This window comes from Chlamydotis macqueenii, chromosome 7, assembly GCF_036417535.1.
Source record: "Chlamydotis macqueenii isolate bChlMac1 chromosome 7, bChlMac1.mat, whole genome shotgun sequence".
NCBI classification, from domain to species: Eukaryota; Metazoa; Chordata; class Aves; order Otidiformes; family Otididae; genus Chlamydotis; species Chlamydotis macqueenii.
Window position 1 is genome coordinate 32055299 of NC_141562.1, and position 22632 is coordinate 32077930.

A 22632-nucleotide genomic window follows, 5' to 3' on the forward strand; every position below is an offset into this window, starting at 1 on the left:
CTCAAACAGTAAAGAAATTCCAGAAAACATCCTACAACACGTTTAAAGACATTTAATTTTGTACTCACTAAGGCATGTATTGTCCTGGAAGAAATTCAGAAATTTCTGGCATTCGTCTATGTCGTTGCCACTGTTGCTGCAGTCACACCACGGGGCAACGCTGAGACTATTTGAGTCTATGTAGTTTGGTGTCATCACCGTGCCTATTAAAAAGGGAAGTAAAGCACTGTGAGCAACCTTTGTACTGAAATATTCTTTCCATTCTAAGAAGACAGCAAACAGAGCTTGGTAAGTTTGCGATGCAGACCCATGGCAGGGTTCTAACTTCCAGACTGAACTGTTCCTGGCTCCCTTTGCCTTTTGACACCCAGCCCTGTGCCATAATTCGTGCTTTCGGTTGTTTGAATGCAACCACTTTAGGGACTGTAAGGTGACTCACACATTAAAGATCCATTCCTTTTCTCCAAAATGGTTTATAATTGAGAGAAGGTAGGAACCTCTTAAAAGAGCTTTGCTGCCAAATCAAACATATGTGGACCTGCGCCCTTAGAGTTGCACTCTAAAAATCCAATTTTTATTCCTTGCTTGTCTTTGTTCTCATTTTTGTTCTAGCTGCAAATAAATGGCTGAAACCAGACATCCAGACCTGAGCTTCTTCCTTGGGTCTGCAGCCAGCCTAGAAAAACAGTTCAGAAACACACAAGCAAGGAGAACGCTTGTCATGCTGAGAGGAGCCCTAATACGTCTTGGAGGAGCATTGACCCCGGTGTGCTCAGTAGGGATCTGCCAGCAGAGTGGGTTATGGTGATGAACAAAGTGAAAAACATAACTAGCATGCATAAAATGCTACAGTAATAAATTACTATTAACCTTGCTGTGTCACTACTTTTCCAGTACAGTGACTGTTTCCTAAACATTGTCAACAACTTGCAACCACAGGTTCATTCCACCTCTATTAAAAATTCTGGGGTAAATATTCTCACATTTATATGTCAACTCAAGGCTACCAGAATGAAATGAAACAAAATAATGCATTTTGTGTCCTAAAAGATAGACAGCAACTGTTCGTCCCTCATCTGGACCAGGCAACTGTTGTATGACCAGCAGTTATTCAAACTAGTAGTCTCATGGAAGACATCACCCCAGCAGGCCAGAGATTTCAAACTTCTCTAAGGACTGAGAAGTTTGAACCTTAATTTTATTTGTCTGGCCAAACAGGAAAAAAAAATTAAAAAGGGAAAGTATTCCAGACTTGTATTGATGACAGCTGTTTTGGGAAACACGTTCCTCACTTAGTAATCTAGAGTTCTAAGACAGGCTATATATCACGAGGAAATGTGATCACATCTCCTCAGAACTGACATCAAAGTAGTCATTAAGAAGATGGAATAGATGAAGGATAAATATTAGACACCTAAAGTGTACAGTAGCAGAGAAAATTTGGTCTGTAGGTCTGGGGTCCCACAGTCTGCAATACCACACAGGAAAGGACTACCAAACACCAAGCTAAAAAAAGAACATTAGAAATAACACAAATCACAGCCTTTCAGTCACCAGGCAGCGCAGGGAACTAAACAAATCAACATGCAAACTGCTTCATATATGATGTGGGAGACAAAAGAGAAAAGACATTAAGGACTGGCCTTAGAAAGGCAATAATGTATGTGAAAATGAATGGAGTCCCCCTGCCAAACTCACAAAAAGCATCTTTTGTCTTGTTTTGGGATGTTCTTAAATTAGAATGCGACCCCATACCTTCATCTATTTCGAACTTTTAACAGATAGTTGCAGTAATAATTGCTCAAGTTTTACATGAGATTAACACGTGAGTAAATAGTACAGTTCAAAACTTATTAAATGGAGGTAAAGAATTTAGTAAAATAGGCAAATATCATTTCCACCATTAATGAAAACTTGACAGTAGATAAATAAGAAGAGGAATGATGTTAAATTAAAATAAAACAAATGAAAATATCTGTCCATTATCCATTTGATGGTTCAGTACACTATTTCAACAATGTGACACGATCTGCAAATAAGTGAAAGAAAACGAAAATCAAGAGGATTTTGCAAATGGAAAGAAAACAGTAGCCTTAAAAAAACCCTAAAGGCTAAGTAGCAAAAGCTTAGTGAAGGGTTAAAAAAACAGAAAGGTACTGAGGAAATGTAAAAGGTCACTGAGGTAAGACTTCCTTATCACAAAGAGGTAATAAGATAATTAAAATGGGTCAAGACAGGGGCTAGAAGTGTAACAGATACCAAGCTACGATTAGGGTTGATGAACACAGGAACGACAGGACAAGGAATGTGTATACACAGCACACAAACTGTACATCCAGCAAAAACAGAGTGGCTGAAAGAGCAGCTAGTAGAAAATCAGCCTGTCATTTAAACCTGGGGGCAGATGTGAACCCAAGCGGATTATGTGCTTCGTTTCCTGGGGTGGATTTTCTTTTTTTCCCTGCAATGTGTGTGCCTTCCCCTCCTCCCCAACTCCCGCTAGCTGGCATCTTGGAAATTCTGCTGAAGGACACTAACAGATCAGAGAAACCATGGTGGTTGGCAGTAAAATAGGACATGTTCGATTTTCTGTGTTCTCTCTATCAAATAGTTCTGTCATAGTCTCAGAAGTATGCAGTCAGGTCTCTGTATTTTAGACAAAAGCAGAGTTGACCTGAACACAGCCATGAGGTTGCTCAAATTAGGGTCTATTAAGAATGAGAAGATGGATGGTGACCGCAGGAGGAGGGGCATGTGACTGAAGTTCCTTTGGCCCAATGCAACTCCAGTTTATTCACATAAACTCTCATGGAATTCCTAGGAATTCCAGCGAAATTAGATGGATTTTACAGAAAATAAGTGAAAATATATCAGAAAGTGAATGCTAAAGCAGATCTTCAAGTCAGCAGTTAAAGCAATACCTCCCTGATGTGGGAGTGCAGACAAGTTCAGATGGCTTAACTAGGCTGTAACCAAGGCACTGAATCTCCAACACGGCTACCTCCAATCTTATTGTACATTTAATAACTTTAATATTTTTCCTTTAATTTTTTAACAAAATATTAATTTATCCCTATTACTGTAACAAAGAGCCTAAAGCAATGAATTAAGATTTTCAAAATTCCTGTAAAATATACATAACTTTAAAATGATATATATAACAACCTGAGGCAGACCTTAAAGAATCCTATACAGACTCTTCTACATTTAACTGGTAAACCACCTGATACAAAAACTGCCTGACTCTATTCCCACTTAAGCAATTTATTTCGGGTGGGATTCTACTAATTTCAGTGAAGTTAACTCTGATTTACATCACTGTATGTGACAGCAGAATCACATCCACTGTACCTTCCATAGAGAATCTTCATTTTCCTGAACAAACTCTGTGGAGGCATAATTTTTTCCTACATTTAATGAAATGGCTAAATTAAATAATATTTTATCTTAATGAACAATATTTTATCTTAATTAAAACATCTGGAGAACCTGAAGCTCTGATGAATGAATTTATCTGTAACAGCTTCTTACCCACAGTCCGTCTCTTCTTCCTGTGTTTTATATATATTAAGCAGATATTTGAAAGACTGTACCTCTGATTTCTATCTCAGTATCTTACAAATTTGATGATCTTCACATAATTTACTCCACTTCTATATCACCTTGATATCAGAAGCAGGAATTTACTGCTTCAGCACATAAAAGTTTTGTTTTGATAATTTTCTTGGTTTATCAGAACTAGTACCAAAAAGTAAAAACTCTTGTAACACTAGTCAGTACCCAATTTTTTGCATGTGTCTAGGGTTAGCAGGAAGGAAGATAAACATTGATTTTCACCTTTGAAAATTAGATCTCCTTCGGCTTTCAATGCCTTAGGGATCTATTGTGTATTTCTGATGTGTGACAGTGTTTTGCAGCATGGTCACCCACAGTAGCACAAACCACCTGACTACAGGATCTGGGTCATCCTTGGGGTTAAACTGAAAAATGGATCCAACAAAACTGCCAGCAAAATTCGCTAGGTCCAGCAAGAACTTTTTGGCAGCTCTTACCCAGAAGTATCTATTAGTAACAGTTACTCTTTGCCAGCAGCTAGACTTCTTAATCTCATCAACTAGCTCAGATTTCAAGGCTATTCCATTCTTTGTTTTAGAGTCAAATGACATTCTGTCATCCCTGTTCATATGTTATACCCTTTACATACTTGTCTTCATCTCTCAAATCCTAGAAGCATACCCTTTGAAACCATCACATCTTATTTTACCAGTTGCCACACGGACTTACCTCACTTGTGAGCTGCTAGAGTAATAAGAATGGTAACAATAAGACAGCGAATATAGCTTTCAGTTATTTTTCTGCAAAACCAATCTATATTTTATTTTGGATATTATCTCCAGAGACATTTATTTAACAGCAGGATCTGCTTCAGGGCCTCAGCTGGGACCTTCACGCCCAGCAGAAGGGGATATTACTGCATCGCAGCAGGTGCAGGCTGTAAGCTTAAAAACATCTTATCTGGTGGCCTTTAAAATTTGTTTGTTTCAGAGTTTTTGACATTTACTTATTCCTTATTGCCCAGCCATGGGCAATTTCTACAACAAGTTCACCTTCCTGAGATGATCTCTCTCTTTCAGGAATAAAATACTGTGTTGTACATGGGATCTGCCTTGAAAAAAGGCATCCTTGTGCCTGTTGACAGTCAGGAAGGTGACAGCAAAAAAAAAAAATGTTGGAGAGGGAAGAGGATTTCAGAAGACAAATTTGGTCCCAGTTCACCTCCACTGACAGGCATCTCAGAAAATATTTAGAGTGGACAGGATACCACGGAAAGAATAGCAGCTGGACATGAAACAAGGCTGGGCTGGACTACTATCTCATTCCTCAAATGTGCCACAAATTTTCTCAGAAGACCAAAAGGTATGGTACCCAACCTTGTGATGGCAGCAGCAAAAACAACCAAGCTGCAGGCTCCCTTGTTTAACTTCCTACTTCACTGTCCTGTCCAAATTCAACCCCCTTAATAAGCTTTACTTTGTAAGCTTAATTTATATTTGTTTATTTAGAATTCAAGCACCTTTCTCTCCTTCTTTTTAAGCCTTCATTTCCCTGCAATGTACCAATTTACCCCAGGAATCTCTGTATGGTAAAACAGGACCAACACACTTAGGTGGATAATTTTGCCTAGTACATTGCACAGTATCATATTCCACAGTTTGTATTTCTCATGGGCCTTCAAAATACAGCTTGGGTGTTTTTCTTAGACCGAGCAAGCCCCCACCCTTCCCTGCCCCCTTACCAATAAGCCCCGAGTAAGCCAGGAGGCAGTCGGCGTAGTTCTCCTTCAGACAGCTACTAACAGACCGTGACTCGGGCTGGCAGTTCGTGAAGAAATCTGCAAGGCGAGATCTGCAACATGAAGAAAAATGCATATCTTCAAAAAATCAAGCCTGCAGGCATTCTTACCTTTTACACTCCTTTTATTTTTGGACAAGGCTTAATATTCTTTGACTTAAATATATATTGGACACATTTCAGCCGATGAGAGTCTCTTGCTATGACGCGTCTCTTTCCAGAATCCATTTTTGAAGTCAGAACAAAAAAGTGCAAGAAAACAGTAAAAAGGGACAGAACAACAGGGCAATTCCTGCCCTTTACTAAAAGAATTGCTCTGCATTTTCATGCCAAAAACCAGACAAAGAGTGATTTTTATCCTATGAGCAGTCATTTTGCCTGGATTTGAACTCCAACTGGAATCTGTTATTCTACGGATTCAGAACACAGTTTCTGTTGTTTTACTGACTACACAAAACTGTATGTTTGTGCTCACAGAGTCTTCTCACCACATGACTCTAGGCAGGACCTGCTTTGGTATTGCCCTGAGTTTCCAGGGAACGGGCTTACCCCTGCTCTGGCCTGGCCTGCAGAACCAGCTGGCTGAACTGGGGTTGCAGGCAGATACGGATGGCATGGCCTCAACAGCCCCCTGGAACCACGGTACCAAGAATCCATTTGTTCTTGTAAAATGTGCATTTATCTGAAGTTCACAGAAGGTCTGAGAAGAAAGGGCTGAGAAGAAAGGAATGTGCGCTCTGCATCGTGTTCTGCTGCTGAATGGCCGAATTATCTTCACTTACCACCATCACCGCATGTCCAACAGCGGAGAGCACTGCTTACTTATGGAGAATGCTTTAAGACCAGGACTAAAGCTCTATTGCAATTAACAATTACTGCTATGTTAGAAAATAAAACAAAAAAGAGCAAGGAACTCTTCTGCTTATTTGTGATTTAAAGGCCACATAACGCTCCCGTTCAGGTCTGTACAATTCAAGAGGCATCACTGAGGTGGGTCAAGGTCCCACATCCTACAGCTGCTCTCCTGCCCATCATGGCCTGCTCTCCTCAGCTCCACGAGCGCTTTCACTTCGGCTTGTAAACTTTCTGAAGCAGTGACTTTTGTTTATCTATAAAATGTCGTTTAGAGCTTTGTCTCCATGAACAAAATTATTTAACCTCCCTACTTCAATCCTCTTCTCTGTGAAAAGGCAATGAAAATGTTCTTTTGCATATAACAACTCACAGTGATGTTTCAGGATCAGGTCCTTAATCTTCGCAAAGCCCTCTCAAAATCAGAATAGTATAACCTATGCATTTTCAGCACTGCTCTAACATTATGTAGATTTGCAAAAGAAATGTTTTTTTTTTTTTTAGTTTTGCAACAAAACCACAAAAGTTAGCAGAAAGAAGTGATTTGCAAGTGATTTACTTTACTAGTTTACATGCTCCAGAGACTAATTATCTTTCTTTGCTTTATTGTTTTGCCTATCTCAGAATGGGATTGGATGTACATCATTAATTGGCCTGAAAGTAGTGATGGGCGAACTTCAAAAGGTTCACAGGCTTAGTTTGAGAATGTATCCTATAAATAGACTGAATGCAAACTGTACCTGAATTTATCTGAGCTATTCTCATGACCTCTTTTTAGTTCTATGTCTTGCTAACTGTACTGACACCAGCAAATCCATGGTTGCCTTTAAACCACAGTCAATTATAAACTTTTCACTCCCTCCCTTCCCTTATTTAACCGTTTAACCTTGAGATGGACATCTGTACCCAGTTACCTTTAACAGCTTTAAAAAGTCAAGCTCTCTACTGATCCACTTCCATAACATCTCTACTTTGCTGGTGAATACGTACTGTACCTACCAGGGGACCTACAAGGGGACAGGCTGAGAAGAAATGAACTCCAAGTTATGGGAAGTGATAAACAGCAGCACCATGAAGAAAATCTAGGCAAGGAAACCCTGTGTCACTGCAGCAATTCATCTCTCAGACAATAATTAAGACAGTGGCTCAGATCCAGCCTTCTGAGAAACTGGGAACAAAGACAGTTTCTACAAATTCTACTAACACCTGGATGAAGTCTGTTTTAGGACAGAAGAGAGCCTGTTACATCTATCTAGTATGGAAAAGCTTTGCCATGGCACAAGGAGCAAGCCTGCTGTATGTGCAGTATTTTTGCATTTCTAAAACAAAGTAGCTTCTCAGATGTAAATTTCATTATTTATGTGACAACAAATAAATCTTTTTGGAGATGCAATTACACGATCAGCATCTTGAAAATCCTGAAAACATTTCTTGCCATCATTTCATCATTCTTAAATGTTCAGTTCTCCCTTAGATTATTAGATGCATTGGTCCAGAGATCATTTAATACATTCCTCCTCTCTAAATGTTTTTAAGGACTAATGATTATGGAATAACACCAGTCATTTACTACCTAGTCTGCTTAAAGAATTTATTTGTTGTAAACCCTAAAGGAGGCTAAAAATTGCTCTCCTGATCCCTTTTGCATACAGCTTGATATCCATGTTAATTTCTGAAGAATCTTTGTGCTCATTAAAGGTAATGATCTGACAATGTTGCACGTTTAATTTTTCAGAAGCCAAATATAGTTCAGACAGCTCTGGTCCAAGCATTACTGGACATCATTATACACCTCCTCCCTAGTGAGTCATCCAAACTTCATACTATCAAAGTTCTCTCTCCAGAGCTGTAAACCACACTTGATATTTATGTGGATTAATTTCCACTGGAGATAAAGTTAAAGCCAGCAAATAAAAACAGAGACAGACCTGCATCTGCCATAAAATACCCTCCTTATTTTCAGTGAAGATCTGCTGATTAACGCTCACTGAAGATCTAGCCCCAAACATTTCCAGTAGAGTGGCACTGATTAAAGTGTGCTCATCAGCAACACCAAAACCAGTGGTACCTAGAGAGAGACCTAGTGGTATCTAGAAAGAGACAAATTAGCCTAATTAGGAACCACAGAATCATTTATTGTGAAGTATTGCACATGATAATAAGAACTGTTTGAGTAAAAGAGCCAGTCCTTTCAGGGATGCTGAAAAAGAGCAATCAGATGATAGTGGTCCTAATAAAAATATGCATACTGTGTTAACTTAGCATTCCTTCAACAGGAAACAACTTGCAGGTAGTAACTCGTGGGTAAGTGTCTAACCTGTGACTGAGCAGTGTGGTAATCTAGAGGGCAAACCAAGCCTGCAACACATGTGCCTTTAAGTGTACACCATTTTACACGTGCAGTGTACATACGTGTATCTATTTGCTAGACGGCTGGATAGAGAGACAGGCAGTTTTATGCCATAACGTGTAGCAGGACCACATTTAAAAGGAACTATTAATTTCTTTTTCTGTTGGAGAATCACAAATCCTCTTTGTGCACAGCAGCATTAACTATCTTTCCCTTCCCTTGCACCAAAAAAAAAAAAAAAAAAAAAAGGAACTGAAGAGAACCACACAGAAATCTTCCTTGAAAGAAAAAAAATTCCTCTCTTTGTAGGGTAAAAACCCCACAAATTAAATGAGTCCTGTCTTAGCCCTGGAAAATCTCAAAGTCAACCACAGATTTTCTGGAAAGCTTGCTTTAAATATTTTGTACACCACTAAGTGAAAAAAGAAGAATAAGCCTATTGTCAAATTCAAAGAAAATCTGCTCAAACAGCAAACAGTCTTTCTGAGAAGAACAGAACAAAATGCCAAACCTGCTATTCTCTATTGCTCTGTATTAGCACTAGTAAAGTAATTTGTAACCGTTAAAAACACAAAACAAAGTTAATTCGTTTTCCTCATGATAGTGGTTCTTTAAATACTCGGCAGGATAAATCAAAACTTTACAATTTTGCTTACAAATAAGCTTTGTCAATAGTAGTATTGTGTTTAATCCACACATAATTTTTGAGGCAATTTAATTTAATATTAGCACAGTCTGTTGCATAGGCGATATTGATTAGGTTTTCACTATTTTTTGTTCTCAAATTTATCAGTTCTCCCTCTTCAAAGCTGGTCAAGTCAGCTCCAGTACTGGTGCAATATTTAAAAGCATGATACAAATGATGAAGTTGCAGAAAATTTCTAAACCTGCATCTTTAGTTTGGATCTGGTGTAAATCATGGCCACGAGTCTTCCCCAAGGAGTATCGCTATTGCTGGGCTGGCAGGTGCTGATTTCTCTTACTTCCTTTTTTCTCTCTGGCTGTATGCATCTTCAACTGCTGGTGCATAGGGGCTGAGCCTTGAGAGAGAGAAATTTTCTCTCTTAGCCTTAGGTGGTGATCTTCAGACCAAGAAGGACACTGAATCCAGATCTCCCCCTGACCGCACACACCCATGCTTTGATGTCCAAGTCAGTGGTTACGACAACTTGCCCCATTAGTGAATACAGGAAGTGATGGCTGTTGTCCTCTGCGCTCATCTTGGTGACACTGAGTGAAGACTGAACATCCTCACTGCCACCTCTCTTTACATTGCTGTTTGCGTTTAGGTGCCTATTTATGGCTCGACAGCAGTAATATAAAGAGTACGTAAACACCAAAGCTGAGTGACTGGGGTGACTACACTAATTAGTCAAAGCTGCTCTAGCGTCTAGACACCATTTGGCAGACACAGTATAGTCACGTAAGGGAAGTGCTGCATCAATATTCAAAACAGAAAAGAAGTATAAACCTGACACTGAAAAAACTCAGGCTAAGTTAATGAAGATGTGTCATAGTGACAAATGACACCATTATAGAAAAAAACCAAGCCAAAATACTTGTTCTTCTTTTGTAGGGGTCAAATGGAGTATCCTCCTCCGTAGCTACAAATAGCTCCCATATAGCTTGGGCGGTGCTGTTTCTGCTGGGACGCAATAGCAGCAAGAGGGGCTGGTATGTGGCCAAACTGATGGCTTCATTGTTGGAGGGAGTTTTCACTTTCTCTTTGTTTCATAAACACACAGTGAGTGGGCAGTGAGAAAATGAGGCAAAGGCTACATAAGAAACTTTATCAACAACTGAGCCGAAAGAAAGCCTCTGAGCAGCTCCATCACAAGAGCGATGACCCTCCCAGCACCCAGTAATATAGCTGTGACTTTTTTTTTCCCCATTAAAAGACACTAGAGCTGTGTAGTACTAATACATTTTATACCTCCTTAGCTATGTACACACACGATTGAGCACCTGTGAGTAACCATAAATTTTGTCACGTTTTTTTAAATGGTCATTTTAACTTATATTTATCAAACAGCAACTCTATTAGGTTTTTTTTTCAGCAAAGAGGTTAGTTTTCTTTGGTTGCTACCCTCCTTCTTGAACAATGACAGTGTCCAGGCCCTGAAGGCACTGATGTCCCTGCCCAACCCTGGCGTTTCCCCTACCCAGCCTATGGCCCAGGACCCCATTCCAGCCCCCACCCCAGCGATACCATAAGGAGCTTGGTCTCCAGCCCCCCGCAGCCCTGTCCCACCCGGCCATGGGCTCCACTGAGCCAGGTCCACCCGTGGGCCGATGTCCCAGGTGGTCCCCAGGGAGGTGCCTGATGCCCAGGGCTGCCCTGCTGCCTGGCTGGGGTGGTGGGACAAGCCCTGCCTGCCAGGTCCTACCCTGCCTGGCCCAAGGGGGTCCCCATGGACCCCAGGGAGCCCCCAGCCCACGCTGTGCCCTGTCACACAGCTCAGCATTTGTACCTTTTGGAGGCGGGAAAGAAGAGTCAAAAAGTAAAAATCTGATGGCAGACCACTTGGCTCCTGAGACCTGAACACAGAGAGCAGTCTCTCTCACATGAGCTGATCCAAATCTTTTGCAACACTGGCAGAAACCATTACAGTATCTTAGACACCAAATACCAGCTACTAACAGAAAGAAGCTGTTTTTTCTCTAGTTTTGCTTCTGTTTTCTTATTTTAAATGACTGGCAGCCTACGCCCACACAAATATTTGACTGTAGATTCGATTTATCTCTAAATCTTGTGGTGTTCATCTGGAAGTAAAATACAGAGGATCCCCAATTACATACAGGCAGCCTATTTGGATTGTGGAATAACTGGATACAGAAACAAGCAGAGACCATGCAAGATTCATTCAGATGCCTCTCAGCATCACAAATGCTTGCTCAGAGCATCCGGCACAGACACGACAAGCCACCAAAGCTGGTTCCTCCAGCTAAGCACCCACACTCGACCCAAACTGGTGGGCTGATGGTCTGTACTGGGTTGCCCACCACGTCTGCCAGTATCTATGTCACCCAGGCTTTTTCTTTACCTTCTAGACACCTAGTATCCCAGATAATGGAGAGATAACTATTAGAAATTCAGTCATGCAAAAAAAAAATCTGTCTATGCTATGCATATCTGAGTTTTAAAATTAACAGTACAGTCATTCTATTTTTTTAATAACAAACCACATTTTTCTGAATAACAAATGCTCTAAAGTAAACATACCCCACACTCATATTCTATTATTGTATTTTATGCAAAGCAAAATAAAGTTAGTTATGTATTATTTTCTGTTAATATTATCCTTTACCCTTGCTCACATCATCTGCTAGAGACCTGTTAGATCTTTTTACACAACGTCTGCTACAGAAAATCAAAAGAACTTAACAAAACACTAATCTCATAGTTTATCAATGTTAGCTAAATCCTCTAAGTGACTTAAGATCATGCATGAGAGTAATTTTAATTTAATATATTAGGTCCCCTTTGGGTTTAAGGAAAACTACTAAGCTCAGATGTGATTCTAAACGAGTAAGATTTATTTGCAACTGGGTAATATAAATATTTTTATACTACTGATCTTTTGTGTAATAAAACCAATTTTGAAAAATACGGTGTAAATCCTGAGCACAAGGAAATGCAATAAAGAATTAGAACAGTGATTCTCAGATGCAGTGACACAAACCAGAATTTTCTCTTTCTGTTTGCAAAAAAAAATTACCTCACATCATTTTTTAGAGGCCTGTTTGTGAGAACATCTGGAAAGCATTCCACAGGAAATCAAACCTATATTAAATATGTTTTGCAGGGCTCTGTTTCCTTGCATTGACTTTAAGCATGCATAATGTGTTTCTGTCTTCTCAGCTGCAAGGAAAACACTTCTCTGAGAATCTTCTACAAAACGAGAGGCTGAACTGTCAGGCTGTGATTTCTATCAGGGGATGCTGGTAAGACTTCTATTTAGTCTATCTGTCTCTGTACCAAAGCTCTCCAATAACACGAACAAACCCACTAGCTGCTTTCCAAGTACTGTGAATTTGTATATTTTAATTTTATGTCATTTCCTTTATGCTGTTTAATTTGAAGCACCTAAATATAAATGACTGTCATGTTTAAAGATGTCCAAGCCTCACCGTGTCTCTTGATAGCATGTTACTCAGGAAAGAACTAGTGCATTACAGATAGAGTTGTTCTCACTTCATTAGCTGGGCAGACAGGAGTGCCTTTGAATTACAGCCTAGAAACCTAAGAAAATCATTGTCACTCTCAAACAGCAAGCCAGAGAAATTAGTGCCACTGCAGGTCCTTGAGTGTGCCGCTGGATGCTTAGGTGTTTATTAACAACTATATTGTGAGTGCTCACTGAAAGGATGCGGTTCCAAGTACCTGAGAAAGACATCCATGACAGTAATATTCTCTGTAACCACTCGAATCAACTATAATAGAATATTGCTGGCTCAAGCATGAAACTGTTGTAGAGTCTGGAAACAGAAAATAATCTGAGAAGTCCAATACAAGTTCTCTCTTTACCAGAAAAGTTTCTGTTGGCGGATGCACTGGATCATCAGTGGTTATGTAGGGATGCTTTTTGCATAGGAAGATCCCTCAGTGGCACTGTAGTAGGTGTGGTGGCATTCCTGAAAGGAATAGCTCCATGTCCCCTTGTCAGAGACCTTGCTGAAGGAAAGAAAGGGTGCCCAGTGTGTCCTTGCACTCAACTGTGCAGGGTCTGTAGGCAGTCAGCATGGCTGAATCTCATCCTGAAGCTACCCTAAAAACTCTCCTGACTTCAGGAGTAAGACAACAAATGTAAAATCAGAACTACAGAAGATAAAAGCAGATTAGAGTATCTTTTATGTGAATCCTTTTTTTTTTCCATGCACAAAACAGCCCCATCAAACAGCAAGTCGAAAAGTTCTGGCACTAGCAAACCAATATAGCATTGATCTTATTCAACATGTTTTACTTGCTTTTAGAAGCTATGCAGGTACATAATGCTAGTACAAAAAGCACTGATCTGTAGTATAAGACTGGAAAATAAATAATTTTTACTAGTTAAGGATGATGTGGCTCTCTTAAGGGGTTTTTTTTTTGTCTCCACTGTCAAAAAAACCTGAACACAACCACTGAGGTGGAGAGCTGACAGCCTGTGATATATCCAGATGTTTTCAGAAGTTGCCCTGAAAGACGTCTGTTCTGAAGAATATTTTGCAATGCTGCACGATGGCCAGTTACTGAGATGTATCTCCAACATTTCACAATGCCTAATTAGAAAAGGGAGCATCATAACTGAGAGGACAACTATTGTGATTTATACTTGAATTGGAACAAAAGAAAGTAAACTGAACATTCAAATTATATGGTTTTAATTTAACAGAGGTCCTAGTCATATGTGCTTTACAATAGAAAAGCTTGCTTTAATGGATTATAGAACGTGCTTGAACAAATACAGTGCAAGCACAAACATGTGAATGTAAGGTCATCTATTAATAATCTTAGGCAAGGGTCACTGTCAGCTCACATAGAAAATCTATATTCAACAGTAAACACACACCAGAAAACTTTTTCTGTGTCACTTGCTTTAAAGCCAGCAGATAATCAAAGCACAGGGAACAACCACCACCTCGGCTGAGAAGTCTCTGCAGACACTGGTACATTTACATCCACTTAACTGCAGTTACTCCATCAGGAACAGGGTAGTGCTTAAAGCCTAATGAAAGCAATGCAATTTCTATTCAGTAAACATTAAAATGCTAAAATTTGAAAATATGCATGTGGATGTCACTTGCTCTGTTGAGAAACAAAGTTTTATTTTTAGTTCCAGTGCTTACATTTTCTTGCAGCTATTTTAATAGATGAACTGCCAGTAGAAATATTCTCTCACCAGAGCCTGATGTAGAATGATATAAATAACCTTTACAAAGTCCAGCATAATGGAATGGTAAAATCAGTTGACATTCTTTTAATTAGCACTGCCTGAAGATTTACCTACATAGAACAGGAACAGCCAAATTCATCCCTGGAATAAATCCGCTGAAGTCACTGATGTCAGAGGAAGTACACTGGGAATGGACTTGACATAATAGCTCTGTTATTCACATTAAACACACAGCAGCTTCTTGTCTGTAGCACGTACATGGTTTGAGGTAAATGAGAACACGTTTTGATTTATTAAAGAAAATGCTATTCTGTGATACATACACCTTTTCTTTGCCCCGGAAAGAGCAAGTTAGCCAAACATGACTGGGTGTACATTAAAAAGGATCAAAAACCTCTTCACCAGATTTAACAGATTAGTAGGTGGAAACTACTCATGCAAACCAGTGGATGCTAAACTGCTCTCTACAAAAACCTCTCAACTAACAATTCAACAAATTAGGGGTAGCAGTACTCTTACTGGAACCCCATCCAGCAAAGCAATTAAGTGCTTGCCTAACCATAAGAACATGAGTAGCTCCAAATTTAGATGTCTAGTAAACTTTAATGCCAAATTTAACTTTCCTGGATTTTAATATTTTTTTAATAAACATGGGTGAAACTGCTTAAATTAACATATGTAGTTTAATCTTTCCCCTCTGATAAAGGAACAAACCAAACTGGGTCATGTTTGCCCTGCTGTAACCCCCTGCCTGGCTCCTCTTTCTAATCTGTAGTCTTCTTACTCTGTATATTACACTGGCAGCTTTCCTGTCTCACTTAGAATAACAAAACAAGGCTTTTGGGACAAAATTATACACAGAGGTGAAGGACTACATTTGGATGATACAAATGACCCCAAGTTCTTAGAGCTAAAGTTCAGTGGTAGCTGTGAGTACTTCAGCCCACTGAATCGTTCTGGCTAAAACGGGACTGACGTGGAAGGCAGGGTATCGAAAAACAGCCTACAAAACTCTAATCATTTGTATCCAAGTTTATTTTACGATTGCTGTAAGTTCACACACACACACTTTATTCCCTCTTTCACTTTTTCAACCCTGTGGACAGTTAATAATGAATATTCAGTGCCATGGTTTGTTCTTAGACCTTAAAAGTAACCAGAAAGGACTGGTAGGACCTCAGCCATGTCAGGGATACTGCCAAAGCTACACTATGCAAAACCAAAGTCGTCTGAATCAAACAGTTCTGACAATGTTGAGGCATAACTTGTGTTTTACAGATAATGGGCACAAAAGAATTATGCTCCCTTTTTGTGGAGACTGGGTTTCAGGAATCAGCAGAGGTTCTGGCTGACTGAAGGGATGCTGCTTGGAGAGCTTCAAGCTTGCCTGACAAGGGATCTCAGCGTACAGATACTGTCTAGTTACTGCTTCTTGGAACATAAACCAAGCGTGAGGCTCTCTTCGTTGATAAAGCACAAAGCAATGTAAAAGTGGGTGCAGGAATAAAGCTGAGCCATTTTTCTAATTAGTATCTCCTTGTGCCTTTGCTTCCTTTGGAGAAATGTCAATCAGCCAGCAAGCTCTTAATCTTCAAGACCCTCTTAAGCAGGACAGAGAGAGTATAAACGAGGACTGGCCAAGCAGATCTTGGCACCGCAGAATGAGATCAGTCTACACTTCAACAGGGACAAAGTTTTGTTTTGCTGGGTGTTCTGATTTTTGGATTTCAAAGGGATTTATGGATATGTTTTAAGGGGAAACTGCTTGATTCGTTCTGAGTTTTATTCAGAGGGAAGAAATTTAAAATTATCTTTGTTTTTGGGGGAGGGGAGAGTAATACTCTGTCTATTTTACTCTGCTAACGGAAGATGTCAATGTAATGAATCATGTAAGGGACGAGAAGGGAAGAAAATAATATGATATTGCAGCATTTTCTATCTTTACTTTGCCTTGACTTGAAAGGTTTTTGCTTATTTTGCAGAGAGTGCATTAATATTTTTTTCCAGGCTAGCAATTCCCCACACACATACTCCACTACACCATCATGTTTCCTCTGCAAAGCACACCAGCTTCTGTCCCACCTCCCTCCAGATCCCATTTCTTGAATTTTCTGAACTGTCAGCAATCCTCGCTAATAATTCAATGAATTAATACCTGGGGTTTTTTTCACTTAAATAAATATGATACCTCTAGCAATATATACATGTATCTACATGCTTGTATATACATATAAAAATCATTCTTCTTCAAATTCAGGCTATGCTGATAGACATAAGGTGAGCTTGCGGGCATGCTGCAGTACATGGGCTGAAAGGTAGCTTTACGTTTTTTCCTATTACTTGGTATTTTGCAGAGGAACTTTCCCAATGTCATGCCCCGAGAGAGCAGGCAGGATTTGCAGGTAGCCTGAGCTCAGGCTAACCCTATTACATCCTACATCTAGCACAGGGTGAGCCAGTCAGCACACGAGGTTTTTTGCCCACTCCTTGACTCAGTCTCCAAACACGCAATACAGGCATAGCCTGCATGTCTCTAGAAATCAAGAACGTCCCTGTTTTAACGTCCTTAACAGCATTACAAAAACTATGTTGTTGTCCTGGTTTTGCATACTCACAGCAAAACAATCATCTCAAGGAGCTGCCAGACAGCTTTGAGTGCCAAACGGATATAAATACCCCGGAGGGATGCAAATCCAGCTCTGTTGTACAGAATTGTATAATGCTACTGTGTCCTTCATGAAAATATCCACTAAGTGTCCTTTTAACACGTAAAGCTAGAGCCAGTCTGAGACTGAGCAGTCAGGCTTAGTAGCTGGCCAACTGAATCGTAACCAATATAAGCTACAAGGCTCAGAAAAGGAGGTAGCACCTATGTTTTCCCTCTTATTTGCTGAATTACAGATGATCACTGGACTGTGACAGGATATTGAGGGAGGAAAAGAACAACATGCAGAGGAGCAGGTGAGGAGGTACCGTAAGTGGCCGTAACAGAGAGAATACAAATGCAGCAGGGAGGCAATGAAAATGAGATAATGACTGGGAGATCTGGAAAGAGGAGATGAAAGGAGACTAAGCAAGGGGAAGAGGCATGAGAAAAAAAGCAAGGGAGAAAGTGAGAAAATGAAAGATAAGTCTAAGGAATAGAAAATTTGAGGGAAAGGGCATATTTCTTCTTCTTCCCCTTTCCCCTGACACATCCCTTTAGTGCACTCCTCTCCGCTACTTCTGAATGCTCTAACTGAAGGCTCCCACCTAACACAAGACACTGGGCTCCCCCTCTGCTATAGCAGGACAAAAAAGGCTGACTGCACATTGGTAACATCTCATCGTAGATATGTTACACAATCTATGATGTAGAACCACTCCTTCCTCTGGCAACTACACCCATGGAGGGTGCAGGGTCTGCAGTCAGGAAGGGCACACGTTGCAGGATCAGCCCAGAGGTCTTACGCAGAGAAGCCACTTTTACAAACAGGTACTCGTGTAAAGCACTTGCAGATTCCCACATCTTACAGAAAAGGAGCACAGATACAGTGTCTCCCTTTCCATGGTAAATTATTATTTTAAATGGGCAACAGAATATAAAGAAGGAAAATTAATTTATTAGCAAGTTTCTTATGTTTTCAAGAAACATAGCAAGCAGCTGAGCTTTTGTTCTAGCTTTTACTGTGGATGAACTCCTTTACGCACTGATGAAAAAGTTTGCATATTTTCACACAATGTTCTTATACCTTTAGATACAGGTATCTTTCATACAGAGTTGAATGGGTCATTGCAAGAAAATTAAAACTGGATAGGACAGATGACCAGAAACTAGTCAACAGGTAAGAACACCCCAATGAAAGCACATTTTTGAAGATTTAGCTCTCTGAATACACAGTGCTGAAAATATATTTATTGTACTTTGAGGGAGATGAACCATCTACTGAAACCTAATAGGACATTTCATTATTATCCTTCAGGTATCCCACCAGGAAAAGTTATTTAAATATATTATTAAACCATTTTATCTTTTTTTTTTTTTTTTAGTATCAAACAGCTGTAGCCAGCAACACATGCTTTCTACAGAACTAAAGGCAAAACAATAAGAATAGTATTTATTTTAGCCACAAAAAAAACCCAACAAACCCAAAACGGTCTACAAAGTGTCTTCTGAAATTAGTCAAGAACTACTTTCTGACTATTTCACCTTAAATGTGAGCCTCAATGATTTGACCAACCATTCTGAATATAGTTATTGTGAACAAGAAATATGCTGTTACTAGATTCTTATTTTGAAAAAAAAATGCCTCATTTTATGCTACCCTTCTTTTCAGATCTTTGCAGCATATGACCCGATTGGTACTGTTCTTTTCATAAATAATGTGTCTGTATCATTACCATTCTGGTCAGTGCCAGGAGACAGAGGAAATTCAAATGCAAATTCAAAACACAGATTATTAAAAAAGACCAAACTAATGACTCTCACTTTCATTACTCAAAGAAAATAACATTTGAAATACTGTCAAATGTGATAGTGGGAAAAAAAAAAACACATTGCCCTGCATTGACAGCAGAATGATATTTTTAAAACACGCCAGTCACCTTTCTGAAGTTTAATTGGTGGCTGAAGTGATCAGAACAGGAGGTTCCTCAGAGCTGTTCCAGGCCAACATCGTTGGTAAAAGTTTTTGACAGTATATTGACTTTCCTTAGAAGTTTTGTTTATGTTCTTAATAAAAAGGAAATCTAATGGCTTCTTTTTGTTCTTTGTTTTTTTTTCTTTTCTTTTGAGTGAACATTGACAGGCATGCCTGAGAGACTTCAATCGGATTCAAAGCTGGATATGGACTGGGATACAAGTAGAGGCTGCAGAAAAATGATAATGAAAATGAACCATTCAGTATTCTGATGAAGTTGAAAAACTGGAATCGTTTACATATGTCAGAATTTATTTGCATTTCCTGACATTTCTGGTCTCTTTTCCCTCAATCAAGGGTTTATTTTATATAACAGACAGATTAATGACTAATAAAGAAAAAAATAAGCGAAGCATCTTGCCATCTGAGTTGGTGATACCTGCAGTTTGACCAAATCGCTTCCCCCTCTTAACTCTGTTTCAAAACCAGATTCAGTGATATATGCATCCAGGACAAAGCTTTTAAAGAGCATCCAAAACTGTATGTTTAAATACTTAATTGCACCGTTGATATTTTACACAGAATACAGGCAGATTCAAACCTTGCATTTCTGAGTAAGCAGCATTCATAAACCAAGGCACTTTCAGAAATCCTTTAGAACTTCTCCCCTTCTTTTACCCAGCTCTATGAAGAGGCTTCAATAGATGTAACAGGCACACAAATACTAGTTTCTAAATGACCCTGTTTCACAGTAGGCAGAACATATTCTCAAATTATTCCCCATTTAGATAGTCTTTCTGATTTCAAAATGAAATAGAAGTTATCAGAGCTAGAATTATATGCCTATTGACTACTGCTTTTAATTAGTCTAAACATATCTGGAATTACCATACAGACTGATATTTAGTGCCAATACTTTCAATAGCATGGAGGAGACCTCGCCTTTCTTTCCTCCTCTGCCCCAGTCCTTTTTTTTCCTGAAGGATAAAGGGAACAAAGCACTCATAGAGACAAAATGTCTTTCACCATATTACGGATAGGCCAGAATAGCTCTGCTGCTGATTCCTCCTCTCTGTGACAGTAGAGAGAGAAGGTATTAAATACACCAGCAGTGTGGACAGCCCAGGAGGTATTAACACACGGGATGACTCTCAGCAACACATCAAGCCCGATTTACCTCCAGGTGTAGGACCCAAGTGCTGCACTCGATGACTGCCCCAGGCCCTCAGGCATTTGTTCACCCGTTCCCTTCCACCAGTGCTGCCTCTCTCCCACACAACCACGTCCCACTGAGCCTTGGAAAAGCCCAAATTTTTTAATTTTCATATTTTAAAGGAAAGAAGCCACAAGAAGAACCTGTAAAGAAATCAATTTTCACCCCAGTGCCAGCTGCAACTTGGGACAAAGGGAGCAGAGATTTTACCAAGCTTTCCTCTGCAGCGCTGCGATGGAGAAAGCACACCACTAGACTCGTGAAGTCAAATTAAACAACATGCCATTAAAAACTTTGCTGAGACAACGTTAGATCAAAGCTGACCAAAAGAAAACACAGTCATAAGAGAAGTAATGGCATCAATTTAACTAAGTAATTCCTGAATACTGCAGCGTGAAGGAATAACTCACCCTATAAAATACTCTCTCCCATTTCATTGGTACTGTAACACATGGGGAGTTTGGCAGAAAATACAGTAAAGACACTGTAAATCTACTGATTAACAGGGCCTGTGTAAAGGGAAGACAACACATATAAGTGAAAAAATTAATGGCACAACATGGAAATGGAAAACAGGTGGTTCTGAGACTACAGGTATCCAGCTTTCATAAACAGCCAGAGCATCCCCCATTACGGTGCTGAATGCAACTCATGGGACTGAACTGAGAACCCTGCTCTGATTTAAATTTGCTCTAATTTAAGTCAGCAGGAAACTGGCTCCAGATTTCCCCTGAGCCATGGAGGGCAGGGTGCTGCTCGCCTCCTCGCCTCTGAACAACACCCAGTCACATCTGAGGTGCTACAGCTAAACGTTTAAGATCAGCAGTGGAGATGTCATAAACAAACTTCAAAGTAAATATTTTACCAGGCATATGTAAGTACTTATTAAGATTTATGTCACATCTTCAGTGTCCTTGACATTTTACAATAGTGTTTATTTCCTTAATTGCTAATTTGCAGAACTAGAGAACCTACAAGGAATTTACACGTTAGAAATGCGCAAGATTCCTGGGCATAACTTCATAAATAGGACATGAACACAACAACATTCTTGTATAAACATACACAATGCCAAGTAGGAATAAAGCATCTCCTAAGGGCAGAGGAGGCCCTGTATGCCACTGCTGCGTATGCTGCAGGCGAACGGACGCGGTCTGTCCTGCGGAGCCATGCTCTGCGCTGCCTCTCCGGGCTGAACGTGCAGAGGAAAGAGGCTGGGAATGCGGTCAGTGAATCAGTGACCCACTGCTCTTGTCAGGGGAGGGCCGAGAAAACAATCCCAAGACTAAAACAGCTCTACAGAGACAGTGGGATCTAGTCTACAAATGTGGACCCCTTTTTTTCCCATTGAAGGAAAAGCCCATGAGTAGTTTGTGTACCGTGACCATTTATAAAGTCCAACACGTGGCTTGTACTCAGTTATTAGTGCTGACATGTAAGATCACAATGAAAATCAGTCCCATTGTAACAAATAAATCTATTTTCACCTGGTCACTAATGGGACAGAAAAATCATTCTAAGACATCATTTCACAAGAGACACCTAATGAAAATGTTTCCAACAAAACTCTGTAAAAATTAAACTAGGGGTTCAAAGATTCCTCTGTAATGCGAGGGAGTAGCTATGAACAGTTTTGGGGAAGGCACACACTGTAACCAGATGCAGGCTTCTGTTATTCTGTAAGGATGTCACGGGCATCTGCTTTTTTTCCTGAATCATCCTTTTCCCTAGTGGATATTCTGACCCTTAGTCCTGGCAAATCCAGCAGTACCAAAAAGTTCTCTCTGGTACCTCATCAATCACTCCCCTGTCAGTGCTATCTTACCTGCAGATGTAATTCTTCTTGCAGGATTCTTGTAAATTCAGGCAGTTTGGTTTCTCCCTGTCCTCATATGAACACACAGGAACAATAGTCTGCCGTCTCCTTTCTGTACAGGCTACGTCTCGACAGGAGCAGAAGAGCATCCCGTAGCTGTGCTTTGGGGGAACTTTGTCAAAAAATAGCCGGAGGGCCTTATGACACTTCCGCTTGTTACAGATTTCATTAGACGTGCTGCTGGTGCAGGGGGTTATGTAAGCAGATCTGAACCTCTTGCAGGTATCATTTAGGTTACAAGCTTTGGCTGCATCCAAGCAATTGTTCCCCTTTGAAAGTACTGGCTCCACTAGAAAAAACAACACAACAGCAGTAAGAAAGGCGTCACATTTATATTGTGTTTTGACGTTTGCGTTTATTTCACTGTTAATGAGATCCTGATTATATATTTGTTACACACAAAACTTTCAGTGCCAGAAACTGCGACCAGTCCTTACTTTTCTTAGAGTAATGTTTTAACGAGCGAACAAGAGCACAGGCATGCGTTAAGACCA

At 39.9% G+C, this 22632-nt stretch overlaps 1 protein-coding gene across 1 annotated transcript in view; it reads right to left on the reverse strand.

The window, feature by feature from the left end:
* The window catches only part of GFRA1 (GDNF family receptor alpha 1), a 141336-nt gene that overhangs the window by 29570 nt on the left and 89134 nt on the right, over window positions 1-22632 (reverse strand). Inside the window, exons 4-6 of the mRNA XM_086752243.1 lie at window positions 22088-22427; window positions 5297-5406; window positions 69-203 (exon numbers count right to left, since the gene is read on the reverse strand). Of these exons, the coding sequence (XP_086608369.1) occupies window positions 69-203; window positions 5297-5406; window positions 22088-22427 (585 nt within the window). The remainder of the gene's footprint in view (window positions 1-68; window positions 204-5296; window positions 5407-22087; window positions 22428-22632) is intronic.